Source organism: Sander lucioperca, chromosome 2, assembly GCF_008315115.2.
Source record: "Sander lucioperca isolate FBNREF2018 chromosome 2, SLUC_FBN_1.2, whole genome shotgun sequence".
NCBI classification, from domain to species: Eukaryota; Metazoa; Chordata; class Actinopteri; order Perciformes; family Percidae; genus Sander; species Sander lucioperca.
Genome location: NC_050174.1, coordinates 37,521,212 through 37,535,996, shown reverse-complemented (window position 1 = coordinate 37,535,996; position 14,785 = coordinate 37,521,212). Strand labels below are relative to the sequence as shown.

The following is a 14,785-nucleotide window of genomic DNA, read 5'->3' as shown; positions in this document are numbered from 1 at the left end:
AAGTCATAGTATAGTATGTCAAAAAAATGCCATAAAAAGTCACAGTATAGTATGTCATAAAAAGTCATAGTATAGTATGTTGAAAAAATGTCATAAAAAGTTATAGTATAGTATGTCGAAAAAAAGTTATAGCACAGTATGTCAAAAAAAAATCATAGTATATCGTAAAAAGTCATAGTATAGTATGTCATCAAATCTCATAAAAAGTCATAGCATATAGAATGTCGTAAAAAGTCATGTCACAAAAAAATGCCATAAAAAGCCATAGTATAGTATGTCACAAAAAAATGTCATAAAGTCATAGTATAGTACTGTGTCATAAAAAAGTCATAAAAAGTCATAGTATAGTATGTTGTAAAAATGTCATAAAAAGTCATAGGATAGTATGTCGAAAAATGTATGACATACTATACTATGCATTTTTATTGTTTATTGTATTATTGTATTTGGTGTGTAAAATGTGTAACCAGTAACTGGTAGAACGATAAAGTATAAGTAGCATAAACTGTAAATACTCAGGTAAAGTACAAATAGTTTAAAGTGTGACTTACCTAAGTACAGTTGAGTGAATGAACCTTCATTTTTTGAGCTGTCTGATGCGTGCAAGGATGCTCCGGCATCTTAGAATTCACACAATCCTTTATCACTGTGATCACTGGAGATAAAAGGGTTAAGTCAGTTCTTCAATGTGTTACTCTATGTCAGAACACTGATCAACGACTAATTCATTTTAAAAACGGTTTGTTGTTTTTTAATTGATTAATTGTTACCTAGTTATATATTCCAAAACTGCACATTTCCACACTCAAATAGCTAAATGTATGTAGTAAATGCAACATAATTTAAAATAAATACAACATAAAGTAATAAATCATTGAAAAGAAGTTGTAAATGTAAAGTGAAAACAGAACCAGCTGGAGGTTGACAGACGACACGTGTTATCATATGTGAAACATGTTAAGACACACACACACACACACACACACACACACACACACACGTGGGCCCTTATTGCTGACGGTGAGCAGATGTTCCCAAGTCATCCATCTACTGGAAGGAGGAGGAGACTGAAGAGGAAGATAACAAGAGATGGAAAGAGCAAAATAAAGAAACAGTGTTGTTTAAAGTGAAATCCTCCTCTAATATCTTATATTATGAAACTTGTTTTGACTGATACCTGACAAACACACACACACACACACACACACACACACACACACACACACACACACACACACACACACACACACACACATGGTTATACTCAGGAAGGATCCATCAAGTCGTGATTTAAAAAAAAGAAGAAAAAGGTTTAAATCAAACCAAAGTGAACTGGCACCTCACCTGAATCTCACCTGAAGGTCCAATAAGCAGCTGTTCTGGAGCTTTTGATCGCATTACTTGATCTTCTTACTCAGTTGTTGTTGAACTGCAGACATTACGATACACTGTACACCACTTGTGTAAACACACACTTTAGGCTGTGAGCTACAGCTTGTTTAATTGACAAATACACACACACACACACACACACACACACACACACAGCCAGATTCAGTGTTTATCAGAGTGGCAGGTACATCTGTAATTTTAATTTAATTGGTGGGTTTTAACTCTATATTTTAACCGGATGAAGGATTTTAGTCATCGGACATCTAGATCTTAAGTTATCAGAGAAACAAGCTGAAAAACAGCATTGGAGAAAAAATAATTTTGAACCATTTTCACCGGTTTTAGTTAGCCGTGCCGTTTGTATAGAAGAGAGGGAGACCTCTGCGGATAAGTCTGCTCCCGGTTAAAACCTCCTGAGCAATAAACACTGAAGGAATCCTAAAGGGGAGAATCTGACTCTGCAATGACGCCAATGGTGGTGAAGACAACAACTCCCATGATCCCACACTACTTCACAACGTCATCAAATTCCCATCTTTTGTCTTTGTTTTGATTGAGTGTCCCAGCGACAGAAAATGGCATGTGGTAAGTCTTCAGCGTTCACACTATTTAAACAGACGTCTTCACCTGGAAAATGACAACAACGAAAAAACAGAAGATCATACAAAAACAAACCTATTAAGCTACATATCAACAAACACATCGCATTAATAATCAGGCCTATCAACCTGGGGACATACTTAGAAACAGGACGTCACACACACACACACACACACACACACAAACATTTTTACCCTTGGTCAAATTAACAGCAGACAGATTTTCTCACAGTGAAACTTTCCAACATGTTTCCAATTTAAAGAAAAAAACCTCCACAGCTTCATGTCTAATTGGTTTTGAAAGTGTGACCTCTCGTCTGCTTAATATTTTCCCTCCTGACAGGAAATTCCACCCAAAAGCAAACCATTACAACCATTAAACACACACACACACACACACACACACACACACACACACACACACACACACACACACACACACACACACACACACACACACACACAAACAAACAAACACAAATGAAGTGGTAAAGCCAATGAACTTTACTGATACCTGACTAACTCTAATTGTTCTGTTTTTCTTCGTCTCTTTTAGCTGTCGCAGTTGATACAAACATCAGACCTCCCAACAGTCAGAGAGTAAGACATTTTTCAGTATTTAGTATTTCTATTTTGGAAGAATTTTCCCTACATCACATTTTAGTAAGAAATACTTAATTCATTTTTTTTACTTTTAACCAACAGCTGAAGTTACAAGTTGCTTCTTAGATTCAACATAGACTCCCACCACTGTCACTTTATCTTTTACTTCAAATCTACCAATGTTGTATGGTTTGTATTTTTAGTCTATTCTTATTTTAATTTTATATACCTCTTATTATTTATTTATTATACTATACTATTTATCTGTATTATTTCTGTCCTTGTGTTGCTGCAACAACCAAATTCCACCGCTGGCATCAGTAAACGTTTATGTTATCTAATCTTATCTTATGTTCAAAATGAGAAAGTTATGATTGTTGCTGACTAAAAATCTTTTATCTAAATAAAGTCAACTTCAATGAATTTTGCTTGTTTTTACAGAATAGAGTGTAGGGAAGAAGGTAATCCTTTCATTTAAATCTGATAACTGAAAGCATACAATTCTGCAAATTGTAAAAAAGTTCATTATTTCAACATTTAAAGCTACTCCTATAATGAATAGTCTCTGTTAATCACCCGACTACAGTTCCCCTCCGCTCTACGAAGCTACTTTTGGCCTCTTCTAGCTTTGTTTTGGTTTCCTGGCCTGCAACTTTTTACTGTTTTGGTTCACTCTTATTCACTTTAAAAACCACCTGCTCAGCAGCAACGAGCAGACAGACACAGACAGAGACTAGCTGGTGAACATAGTGGAGCACTTAGCGGCTAAAGAGACATACATTTCCCTCAGGAGTTGGTGGAGACCAAAAACAGAGCCAAAAGAGAACTCCTAATGAATCATCATGTTGCTCTGTAACTGCTGGATGTGGAAATAAGCAACTGTTTGCTGACAAGTTCAACGTATCAACTTAAAATGTGAAGATATATCACCAGCCGCAGCTAGTTTCTGCTGCCTACAAGTGGCTCGAAAAAATTAATTATTGCAGTTTTATTTGGTAGACTTTCATCATTCTAAACACTCCAAAAGGGAATACTTCACAATGTGTATTTGTGCTTTAGATGCATGAGTACAATTTATGGATATTTTAATTTAGATTTTTTTCACATTAGGCACATTTTTAAACGCAAGTTTTCCCTAAAATGTCATTTAGTAAGTTTGTTAGTGTTGGGTTACAGAAACCTTCTGTAGTTCTATTATTTAAAATCTGATTTCATTCAACATCCCTGCTGTCAGATGTCAGTCCTTGTTTTCTATGATTAGCAACAATTTATTCTGTTTCACTGCTTCAACCTGGTTTCCAAGTGTTTTCTTTGTCACATAATCTTTCACATTGTGAATATGTTTTACATTATTTAGGTGGTTATGAGTCAGCCAATCGTGGGGATTTCCCTCTTCTTGCACTGTTGTCTTTTCTCATAACAGTTAAAAACATTTTTTTCTCTTGAGTCTTGTTTCTCAGTCAGAAGTTTGTTTTTCTTCTCCTTCACAATAACTGCTTCTAATTAAAATGACCACTTCCATAATCTCATTACATGTAATCTAATCTGGATTCATTCACATTTGTCAGACAAAAAAAAAAAAAAAATAAGAAAAGAAAAAGACATGAAACTTTTGGTTGTGTGATCATTTGTTTGGCCTCAGGGTTAGGATCCGGTTCCCACGGTAAAAAAAAAGACCTGTGATTGATGTTTGAAAGCTCTGACTGTGTTTGTTTTGGTGAATTTGTCGAATCCTCGCAGGAATAATCTCTGAAATCAGCTGCAAAGTGGAAAGTCCAGTTTGTGTTTGCAGACTGACGGAGCTGAGGTCAAGGCGGGGCTGTGTGTGTGTGTGTGTGTGTGTGTGTGTGTGTGTGTGTGTTACAGATTATTAGCAGTAAGTAGAGGCAGCTGTTGATCGGCCACTAAACATCCAGTGTGGCAGTTTATAAAAAGCTTAAGTATTGGTTGAGCTCGAAAGACATTTAAGTGATAATCTCAGGTGATTTGAAGCCACACCGCTTTTCTCAATGCTCCAATCACAGTTGAGCAAGAGCAACGACTGACACTTTTCTTAAAGTAAGTCATTTTTTTATTTAATTAGGATTAGAACAGAATATGGCCTGCCTTGACGTCTTATGTGTGAAATGTTGTTGACCTGAAGTCACAGGTTTCACTGAGCACTTCATCCGATCATCAGATGAAATGTTACATAATGTACAGTATGAGTCAATAACCAGCTGTGTTTTTCTCTTGAAACGTTAGGACTTTTTTCTCGTAGTTTTCGATTTAACTGGTGAAAATCATTTGAAAAGTTAAAGCACTTTTCACTTCCTATTTCTGTTTTTTTTTTTTTTCATCAAAAAAATTCTTATTAAAAGTTTTTGTTTTTCTTTGCAAACATAAAATGATCATCAGTGGTTGTGTGTCGTGGATAAACACTGTAGAACAATAAAACCACAGAGAGAATTACTGATAAGCATTGAAACTGGATTTCAGCTTTATTTCCTACGGAACAACGTCATTTTGGTTTTTGATCTCATTTTGTCATTCATTTTAAAAAAAAGGGGGGGGGGGGGGGGAGTCAGAGAAATCATGCAAACAAGATTGTGTCAAAATGGATTCATAAGAGTCTTTCTGTTTGGCATGACTGTTTTTCTTTTCCATCAGATTCTGTCAGTCATATTACAGAAGAAATGATTATCATCATCAGAAGGTCAGAGCAAGATTCAGTTTGCGTTCAGCTGATCCGAGAGGTTGATTTCATCAATTAATGTCATTTCACTATTTCCAATTAATATGTGACATCGAATTTGGGTTTGAGATTTAATTTGTCACTTTTAAAGAATAGACAACAGTCAAGTTAACAGACTTATTTTCAACGTGGTCCTTGATGGAGGATTGGTGTTAAAAATGATACTTTTTAAACCCAAGTTCCCTCAATCTACTTTCTTCACTTCTACTTCAGACAGAGAAAACTAAAGATAAGTATTTCATTCTTAAACATTTTCTTCCACTGTAGCTTGTAGGAATATTCAAACATGTCATCAGGTGTGTTTGGCCAGTAATGTAGGGTGTGTTCTTATTTTAAATAAATGGCAGCTGAAGGACTTTTTGTCTCTCTTCAGTTGTTCTTGAAGTCGATCCTCTGGATCCGAACAGCAAGTGGATTTGCTCAGAGCTCTGGTTCATATTCACATTTGTGTTTTAGTCAAATTTATTTCACTTCATTCCCATTGATCCATTATATAAAAATCCCATAGTTTACATTTTTTCTATATATACAGCATTGGATTAATCTGCATTCTGAATAAAGAGATGTATCACTCGGGCGCAAAACAGTTTTTACTTTTGGTAACACAAACACGTCTGTAGGAGTTTGAAGAGCAGTTGGTTCAGCTTCAACATGTCAGACCATCAGGATTTGTTATCACATCACAGAGTTGATAAGAGGTTTACTTAGATAAACCATCTGAAATAAAGGAATACTTTTATTATTTTTTTTAACACGTGATGATCTGAGGCTTATATATATCAAGTCATTGGGCCCTATCTTGCATGGTGACTTTGTACACCGACGCATATATCATTCCTATTTTACACCCGACGCACAGCTGACTTTTCCCTCCACAGACTCACGTCGGTAAATTAGGGAATGAACTTGCGCTTCTGGGGGCAGTTCAGCAAAAAGAGGAGGCGTGTTCCGGCGCAAACGTTCCCTAGTGCTATTTTGCAGTTTCAGAAAACAGTTCCGCCACAGACCAGGAAAAACCTAGTCTAAAGTCAGTGGCGCGTTATTCAGATGCTATTTTAGGGGCGCATGCTTGGCCGTAATGTAGAGTGTGCACACCGCGCGTGCACTTTGCTTCTCTCATCGCACGGACCCAAGGAAAAATATGACCTTGTTTTACACAACATTCCCATGAATCATGGATGCGTTGATGACATAAATAAGGAAATATTAGAGGACGATCACGAGGAGATGTGATGTTGAACTGCATGTGCTGATGCCACTTAACCCAAATGCCCCAGCAGCAGCACGGGAGAGGAGAGACAGAAGAGCTGCATCGTCTATGGTGAGGTAATCTCGGTCTAATGTTAGACTACATCGCAAAAATATCACCATGCATTCATAACCTCGTGATTCAGTGAGAGTGAGCCCAAAACATCGGAAAGTATGTTTTTGTGACATTTCTTTATTTACATTTTGACAAAAAGAAAAATCAATAGCAAACGGTCTCCTCGGCTGGGAACCGCTCCTGGAGTGCACCCATGGATGTATGAAGAGCGTACGCCTAGCAAATCTGCCATTATAATAGCAATCCACCATGGAACAAGCGCGCCTGCTTTTAAAGGGAATGTGAGATAACGCTCTGATTGGTTTATTGCACGTTACGCCCAAACCACACCTATGAGTAATGTAGCTACTTCAGACCAACCCATTTTAGAATTGCGTCGGGTGCAAGAGTCATTTATCCCGCCGGTATAATAGCAACAGCGCCTGAGATCCGCCCACAAAGCTACTAATGCATTTGGCGTTTGATACTTGCATTTCAGATTGTTAAAATAGGGCCCATTGTGTTCATAGCTCAGTGGAAAACATGGAAAACATAAGTTACAAGTAGGTCATTTTCATGTGTATTAATTGATATAATTTTTCTTTTAACTTAAAACCTTAACCTGTGTCATCAGATATTTCTCTCTCTTCATCACAATAGCAATAATAATGTGAAGTTTTCATTTTGTTGCTTTGAACTGCTGATTTGGGGAGATTTGGTATCATTTTTGGCAGGTGGTGATGTTCGCCAAATATTTTTTTCATCTGCAAAACTTTAAAGGTTGGCAGATAGTTCCAACTGTGAAAAAGTATTGCCACAGCTACAAGTGTACTAACATAATATAACTTTACAAAATTAGACAGAAGGTATGAAAAGTAGTCGAATAGTCTAGAAAAAATAGAAAAAAATAAGGAAATTGATAATGCAGATGTTCTGTAGGACAAGCAGCTCCTGAACATGCAAGACGCTGATGCTGATTGGAGCGTCAGTGTCTAAGCAACCACTCAAAAGGCTGAAGGCTTTGCAAACAGCCAATCATAAAAGTAGAGCAACTACAGCAAGAGCAGACAAAAGCTGCTTTTCCACTGCATGGTACAGTTTGACTCGAATCACTCTTTTTTTGGTATTCCATTAGCAAAAGTTCTAAGTACGTTTTTTGCTTCCACCTTAGTCGAGGTTCCAAGCGAGCTAAGCCGATACTATAAGGTGGAGTTTAAACACTGCAGACCACTGATTGGTCTGTTGAGAGAATTGTCACTAGAGAAACAGGGTACATCCTGCACAAACACCGCTATTGTTTCATTCATTTGACCCAGATTTTGAAAAATGGCAGACCACAAAACTACGCCGTACACTACGCTGTGCACAACGCCATATGGTTTCTGATGAAAGGATTCAGTGAGAGGCACATTGAAGATAATCCCATGGCAGTTTTATGAGGCTCAATCAGCTGACAATCCTGCCTACACTGAGGGGGTACTATATGCAGTGGAAACAACAAGGGTATTGGTACCAAAAAAGTAAGACGAGTCGAGTCGAGCAGAGCCGTACCATACAGTAGAAACCCTGGTACTGACTGGGCTCACTCTAAAGACCAAAGACTACCCTCCAAATATGGGCTAAAAGCGGCAAACTGCAGCTAAATCTCAGCACCCCTAATACAAATCCAGCAGCCATATATTAGTCAGATTTAGTACTTGTTTGACTTAGCTCACATTTGGAACTGGATTTCCGTCATTTAGCTACAATCGGCCTGAATTGTGATGCTTCTGTTCAGCATGGCTCTTTAAAGTCTTTAGAGATTTCCAATGTTTGCAGTTCGTAGTCTATAAATAGACTACGAACTGCAAATTTAATATAAATAAATAAATGAAAAAATAGTCAGGATCAATCTTTTGATACTGTCAATGATTAAAGGTGCTCTAAGTGATGTTGGGTGACGGCACTTCTTGCTGACGTTCGAAGTATATTCAAACAAAACGAGGCTAGCTCGCCCCTCCCTCCTCATCCCATCCCCTCTGCCTCCCTTCCGTGCTTCCACGCACTAACCCCCCAACCCCCACCCCCAAATCCTTTTTGTCGGTTATTGGCCGGAACGCTGGAAGACTGTTTGTTATGTTTGGTGGTGCAGGTTGGCACAGTTTGTTTTTGATGGCGTTTGTGGAGCCTGGCGCTGTCTACAGAGACCGCATTTTTTACAGTGTGTTCAGGGGACAGGCAGCTAGCGGATAGTGAGATGTTGCTGTATGTGACAAAAAAATGTTGTAGTCTAAAAAACGCGTGGCATCGCTTAGAGCACCTTTAAAGCTGCTCATGAACTCTTACAGACGTTTCTGTGATTGAAGTAAAAGGTGTTTCACCTGCAGTGAAACATCTCTTTGAGTTTTTGGTTTGACTTTGGTTACAGATTATTATCATTATTAAAGCTTTTTTTTTAACTATCAGGCACAAAACAGCTATTTGGTGTTCATGTAATAACTGTGCTTTTACCCTCACTCATTTTCATACAAAGTGTATTGTAATGACACAAGGACTATTTACACATCTGAGATTGCTTGTGAATGGATTTAAACTTGCATTGTGTAGCAAATATACTCTATGAGACAAACCAATATTAGGAGAGATGAGAAAGTATTTTTCAGACCAGAGACATTTTCCCTTTTTGGATTTTATACCTCAGATGATGAGATGTCATCTTTATACTCATCTGAAATTAAAAAAGAAGAAATGTTGACCCTGATAATGTTTTGAATGCCAAGATGAGAAAAAACATTAGCCCAAATACATTTTAAAACACATGCTGTGTCAACTTCATATTTAACACATTTCCTTATAAACTGTGGGATTATTTCTATAAGAAATTACGTCCATTATCTCTTCAGTATTTCCCTCCTTTCTCCACTATCTTTACATTGCCAACATCAAAAGTTAAATTATCAATATTTTCAAACAAAAGTGCCCGAAGCATGATATGAGCAAGAAGATAAATATAATTTATGTTTGTTTTGTCCTTTGTTTTTCTTTTCTTTTGTTCTTTTTTTTTTTTTACAATACATACTCCATGTCATTTTATTTTATTCATTTTGTGATGTAGAACGTCCTCGAACGTTCGTGTTGTTGCTCGTTGTGCATTCTCAGTCTGTTTGCTTTGGTCACGGCCTCCTTTGGCATCGCTTTTGCAAAAAAGAAAAGAAAAAAACCGAGAAGTAAAGCTACAGACAATCAGTCTGAATTTTTTGGTATTTCTTGTTTTTGTCCCGGTTTCAAGAAAGAGTTTTCTTTGGAGGGAAACCTGACAGGATTCCCAAAAAGTCTCCAATAAATATCCTCGTCCAAAAAACTTAAAAGTTCGTTAGTCCGACCGCTTCGTCTAAAAGTTCTTCTTCTCTGCTGGAAGAAAAAAAGGATCTTTGGTTTGGTTGAATCAGGATTCTCTCCAACAGGATGTGTTCACACCAAGACGGCTAAATCTGAAAACGCTCTTAATGAACAACGTCCATTTTCAGGTCGTTTCCCTAAAGATCTCCGTCCACACTGAAACGCCAGGACAATTTCAATCATGTGTTTCAATACAGACCATTTTATAGTTTTGTCGTTCTCATTAACACATCTTTTGTTTGTACTGTCATACAATCAAACAAGTATATAATAGAGAATACCACAATGAAAATACTCTACAAGTGAAAGTCTTGCATTAACCCTTACTTAAGTAAAGTATCAGCAAAACGTAATTAAAGTACTTAAAGTTAAAGTATGTATTGTGCAGTAAAATGTTCCCTGCCAGTGTGTTCCTATTAAATCTGATGTTTCTGGATTAATATCCCTGCTGCATTAATGTCTATGTTGCATTTTACTGCTGTAGATGTTTAAGGTTGTGCTCATTTTAACCCCTTCATATAGACCCTTTGCACGTGACGTCACGCTCCACTCGCGCGAATTATGAACGCCATGAAGGACAGAGGAAGAGCTATGCTGTAGATGGACGGCAAGCTAAACACGTACATTTTCGTTCATGTTTGTGTTCTCACATTCACAATCTGCAGAGTAATCCTCCGCGAATATAATCACAGATAAGAAGATGGCTAGATGTTACAATTATGTGTGGTTACTACTGATCATAGACACTCCGTGATTTACTGCATGGATTAACGTGTGATAGACAATTAATGACTGCACTTCCCAGAGTGGGGACGCGTTCAGGCATCCATTAGATAGTTGCATTGGCACGCCCAGTAAACAACGGTATGTGTGTAGCCACGACCGACCATGTCCTCTAAAAACATAGGCTACGTGTTACATAAATCTTTACTTAAGTAAAGAATAGATATTAATACAAAATAAACGCTAGATTGATGTCTTATCTTTGCCATTATGAGGTACCTCCCCCCGCCGTTAGCGTAGCATCGCGTACCTGTAACCCAGCCAGCTACAAAGAACTAGTTAGCATCCAGACTTTTAAAAGCTTTGAGATCAGCACCAGTATATGGGGATACCCCGTTTACCACATGGTACAGATCGTGTGGACTGAAGTCGGGCAGACTCGGTGATTTAATGAGGTCCGTGAAAACAAAGGGAGGAAGAATTAAGGGTCGGTATCCAATCCTGCTATCTCCAACTTCTCCAAATACTGCTCTTTGTGAGCACCTACCAGATGCCCTACCTCGACCGATTACGGCACTACAACTTGTTGTTCAATAGAAGAAGCCATATAGTCATAAATACTGTTTATTTAGTGTTACGTATTTCAAAGTGATTGAAACTATGAAACTTTCCGCTCGTCTACTACTGTTTAGCCTGTGCTTCCGCCGTCCATCATGGCGTCGTCACGTGGTTGTAGTCACATGTTTGCAAAGGGTCTATACTGTTGGGTAGTTTACTCTACAGCAATGCATCATATTTTATAAGATCATCATATGTTTGTAGCGTCGCTGTGCTGTGAGAACCACGTATCTCTAAAAAGTTTTAAAACTTTTCATAGTGTCAGAAAAAAAGCCCTGTTTTCAGCTTTGTGACGATGCATTGTCCAGCTGATCTATGAGGCTTTTAAAGACTTTGTTTAGGTTAAGAAGTAAGATAATTTTCTCAACACATAAAGGAACACTTCATCCTTCAGTTTACACAAACATTCAACATTAACACATCTGGAGATATGTGGTTTTCACTGGACAGGAAGGGGAGGAAAAACTCATCTGAAAAGAGTCTAAAGACAGACAAATGTAGTGGAGTACAAGTACAATATTTACCTCTGAGATGTAGGGGAGTATAAGAATGAAGTAGCAGGGAATGGAAATACTCAAGTAAAGTACAAGTACCTTGAATTTGTTCTTAAGTACAGTACTTGAGAAAATATACGGAATATAAGTACATTCCACCACTGGTTACTGCTCAGTGAAGTTAATCTCCACATACAGCTGTTCAAATCACAGAAACCACCCACTGTCTATATGTTGTGAACTCATTAACTATAGGTATTGATCAAGGCCTCCAATTCTACTGTGAGCTTTCTGGTTTCACTATAGGCATGTTATATTGGGCCGGGAAATAAAATCAATTAATCAATGCGTAAAAACGATGCAGTTTTTATTCCTGTATACTTGCCTTGGAGCCTACTGTAAAACTATTTATGTTGGTTTAATTTCTGATATAAGTCAGCCTGGTGAAGACAGTGTCTTCTTGTTGACCTCTTCCTGGGACAGTGACGGCCAAATGGAAGTCTGAGTTGTCATTTTCGGGTGAGAAAAGCCCTGGCTTTGTGTGGACGGAGAGCCAAAAAGAAAAGAAAATGAAGCGTTTCCATATTTAGCTGACTTAATGTGGAAGTGGTCTCAGTCAGGACACAGTCGGGGGGGGGGGGTTAATCCACCTCAATGGACTCGCTGCTCTCATTCACGGGTTTACACTCGTTGGGAAGTCGCTGGTGGCGGCTGAGCTGAGTGGCTTGTGTGAAGCTGCGGTCACAACGCTCACACCTGACACAGAAACACACACACACACACACACACACACACACACACACACACACACACAAAAACACACATACAGAAAGAGAAACACAAAAAAGATGGATAGATTAGTTTAAGCATGTAGAAAAGGTCTGAAAAATACAACACTGTTGAAGACAGAGACCTTAAACCGCACGCGCGCTCCCTGTTAAGTCTAATATCCAGTGACAGTATAAAGTGTGTGTGTGAGGCCCAGCAGAGCAGCACGCTTTAATTGTTGCCTGATCTTCACAACCTGACTGACAAATTACACACACACACACACACACACACACACACACACACACACACACACACACACACACACACACACACACACACAGTCCACCTGTCGATAATCTATCTAGTGGGTTGGGGAGGGTATTCCCATCACACACACACACACACACACACACACACACACACACATATCCAGGCCTGATAAAGCCTGTCACTTTCAATAGAAAGAAAGAAGAGAGGGAGCTTTTAGTCGGACCTGCAGAGAGGTTATGGGGCAGTTAAATGTATATAAATGTGTGTGTCTGTGTGTGTGTGTGTGTGTGTGTGTGTGTGTGTGTGTGTGTGGGGCGGCGCTTCAAAGAGAAAGCTGTGTTGAGGTATTGGACTTAGCAGCCCTGAAACAAGACTAACATGCTGTTAGACTGATAGGAGGAGGGGAAGGGAGGACAGTGTTCGTTAGATAAGGTAGCAGAGACACATTTTTTGTATTGCAGGCTAGTGCAATAGAAGCTCTTTCACTTTTACTTGTAGTTTTGCTCATTTAACCTCATAAGCACATTATTAATCAACAGTCAGTGTTTATAATTTGGTTAATGTCGACTTTCTTAGGAACTTAAGTTTGTCCAAACTATAGACTTTATTAAAGCTAAAGTGCGTAGTTTCTTTCTCCCCCATGAGGAATTCTAAGTAATGACAACAACACTGTTGTTGCACCCACATGACACAAGCCTTCTGTGATTGCGCGGAACACCTGTGTGGGTGTCCAGGACCTTTAAAGCCCTTCTAATGAACCAAAACATATTCAGTATACAAACTAGATGTCTAACTCTATCTCTTTCAAATAACAAATTTCCAATACAAGTATTTTGAATACATTTTGTACACACAATTTTGGTTTTGCTTCACCAAAATCAGGATGAGATAACCTACAAGATCTTGCCATTATACAACAGATTTTAGTGAATGTTACAACCTTGCATGAATGCATCTGATCAAAAAGATGAGTATTTTTACATGACAGAAAAGTATTGCAGTTTTTTAGTCAGTGTATTTGAACCTGTGCGTGAGGCATCCTACAGACTTGTAAACAGCAGTATTTATGAAGAAGACTTTTAGCAGATGGATCTTCCATTTCTCATTTTCTAAATTTTCTTACAGTGCAGGAAAAACAAAGCAGACCCCTAACTGAACTGCTCTGCCCTCAGGGTGGACGTTCCTGCTCTAATTCGTCTGTAAATTTACAAAACCAGCTACCGACATCAAAGCTCCTCTGAAGCTCCTCTGTCACAGCGACTTATCCACCAGGACAGACACGAAGACAGTTCTTCTGCAGAACAAAGAGCGGAGCTGAAAACAAGGCGGCTGCAGTCCGCTGGCTATTGACCAGCCGCCTGTTACCGTTGCCTCCTTCTTCTTTTCTCAGCAGGGAAAAATAACGTTGAGCGGTTTTGTCCTGACAAAATGACAGAGGCAGCTTTAATCACTTTCCCCTCAAGGATCAGTGAAGCTTCAGCTCACCTCTTATCTTAATCTCTTCTATAAAATGGGACAGAATGGGAAGTAAACAAGTACAGATTGTGTTAAGTTACAGATTGATAGGACGGATGGGACCAGAAAGAGGCAAAGAGACAAGTACAAGAAGTCTCCATTAACAGCATTGCTTGATTTACTGTTGGAGCATCCAGTCAGCAGTTTAGACAAAACTCAATCATGAAAAAACACACAAACTTCTACCCAAGAGTTTTTGTGATCAACCTGACATTAGACTTATTTGAAGGTCAACTGGGTGAATATTTTTGACTTTAATGTGAAAGTGCCGCTCATAGTATTGAATCTTTTGAGTCTCCACAGCACCAAGCAGCAGACACATCTACAACTAGCTGTACTGTCACTGCTGGATGTTTGCGGACATACTAGCCTTAAAACGTCATAA

The 14,785-nt window shown here is 38.5% G+C and overlaps 1 protein-coding gene across 1 annotated transcript in view; it reads right to left on the bottom strand.

The window, feature by feature from the left end:
• Positions 1-11,579: 11,579 nt before the first annotated feature.
• Positions 11,580-14,785, bottom strand: part of prdm6 (PR domain containing 6) — a 107,278-nt gene continuing 104,072 nt past the window's right edge. Inside the window, exon 8 of the mRNA XM_031305460.2 lies at positions 11,580-12,600. Coding sequence (XP_031161320.1) covers positions 12,486-12,600 — 115 coding nt within the window. The 3' untranslated portion in view covers positions 11,580-12,485. The remainder of the gene's footprint in view (positions 12,601-14,785) is intronic.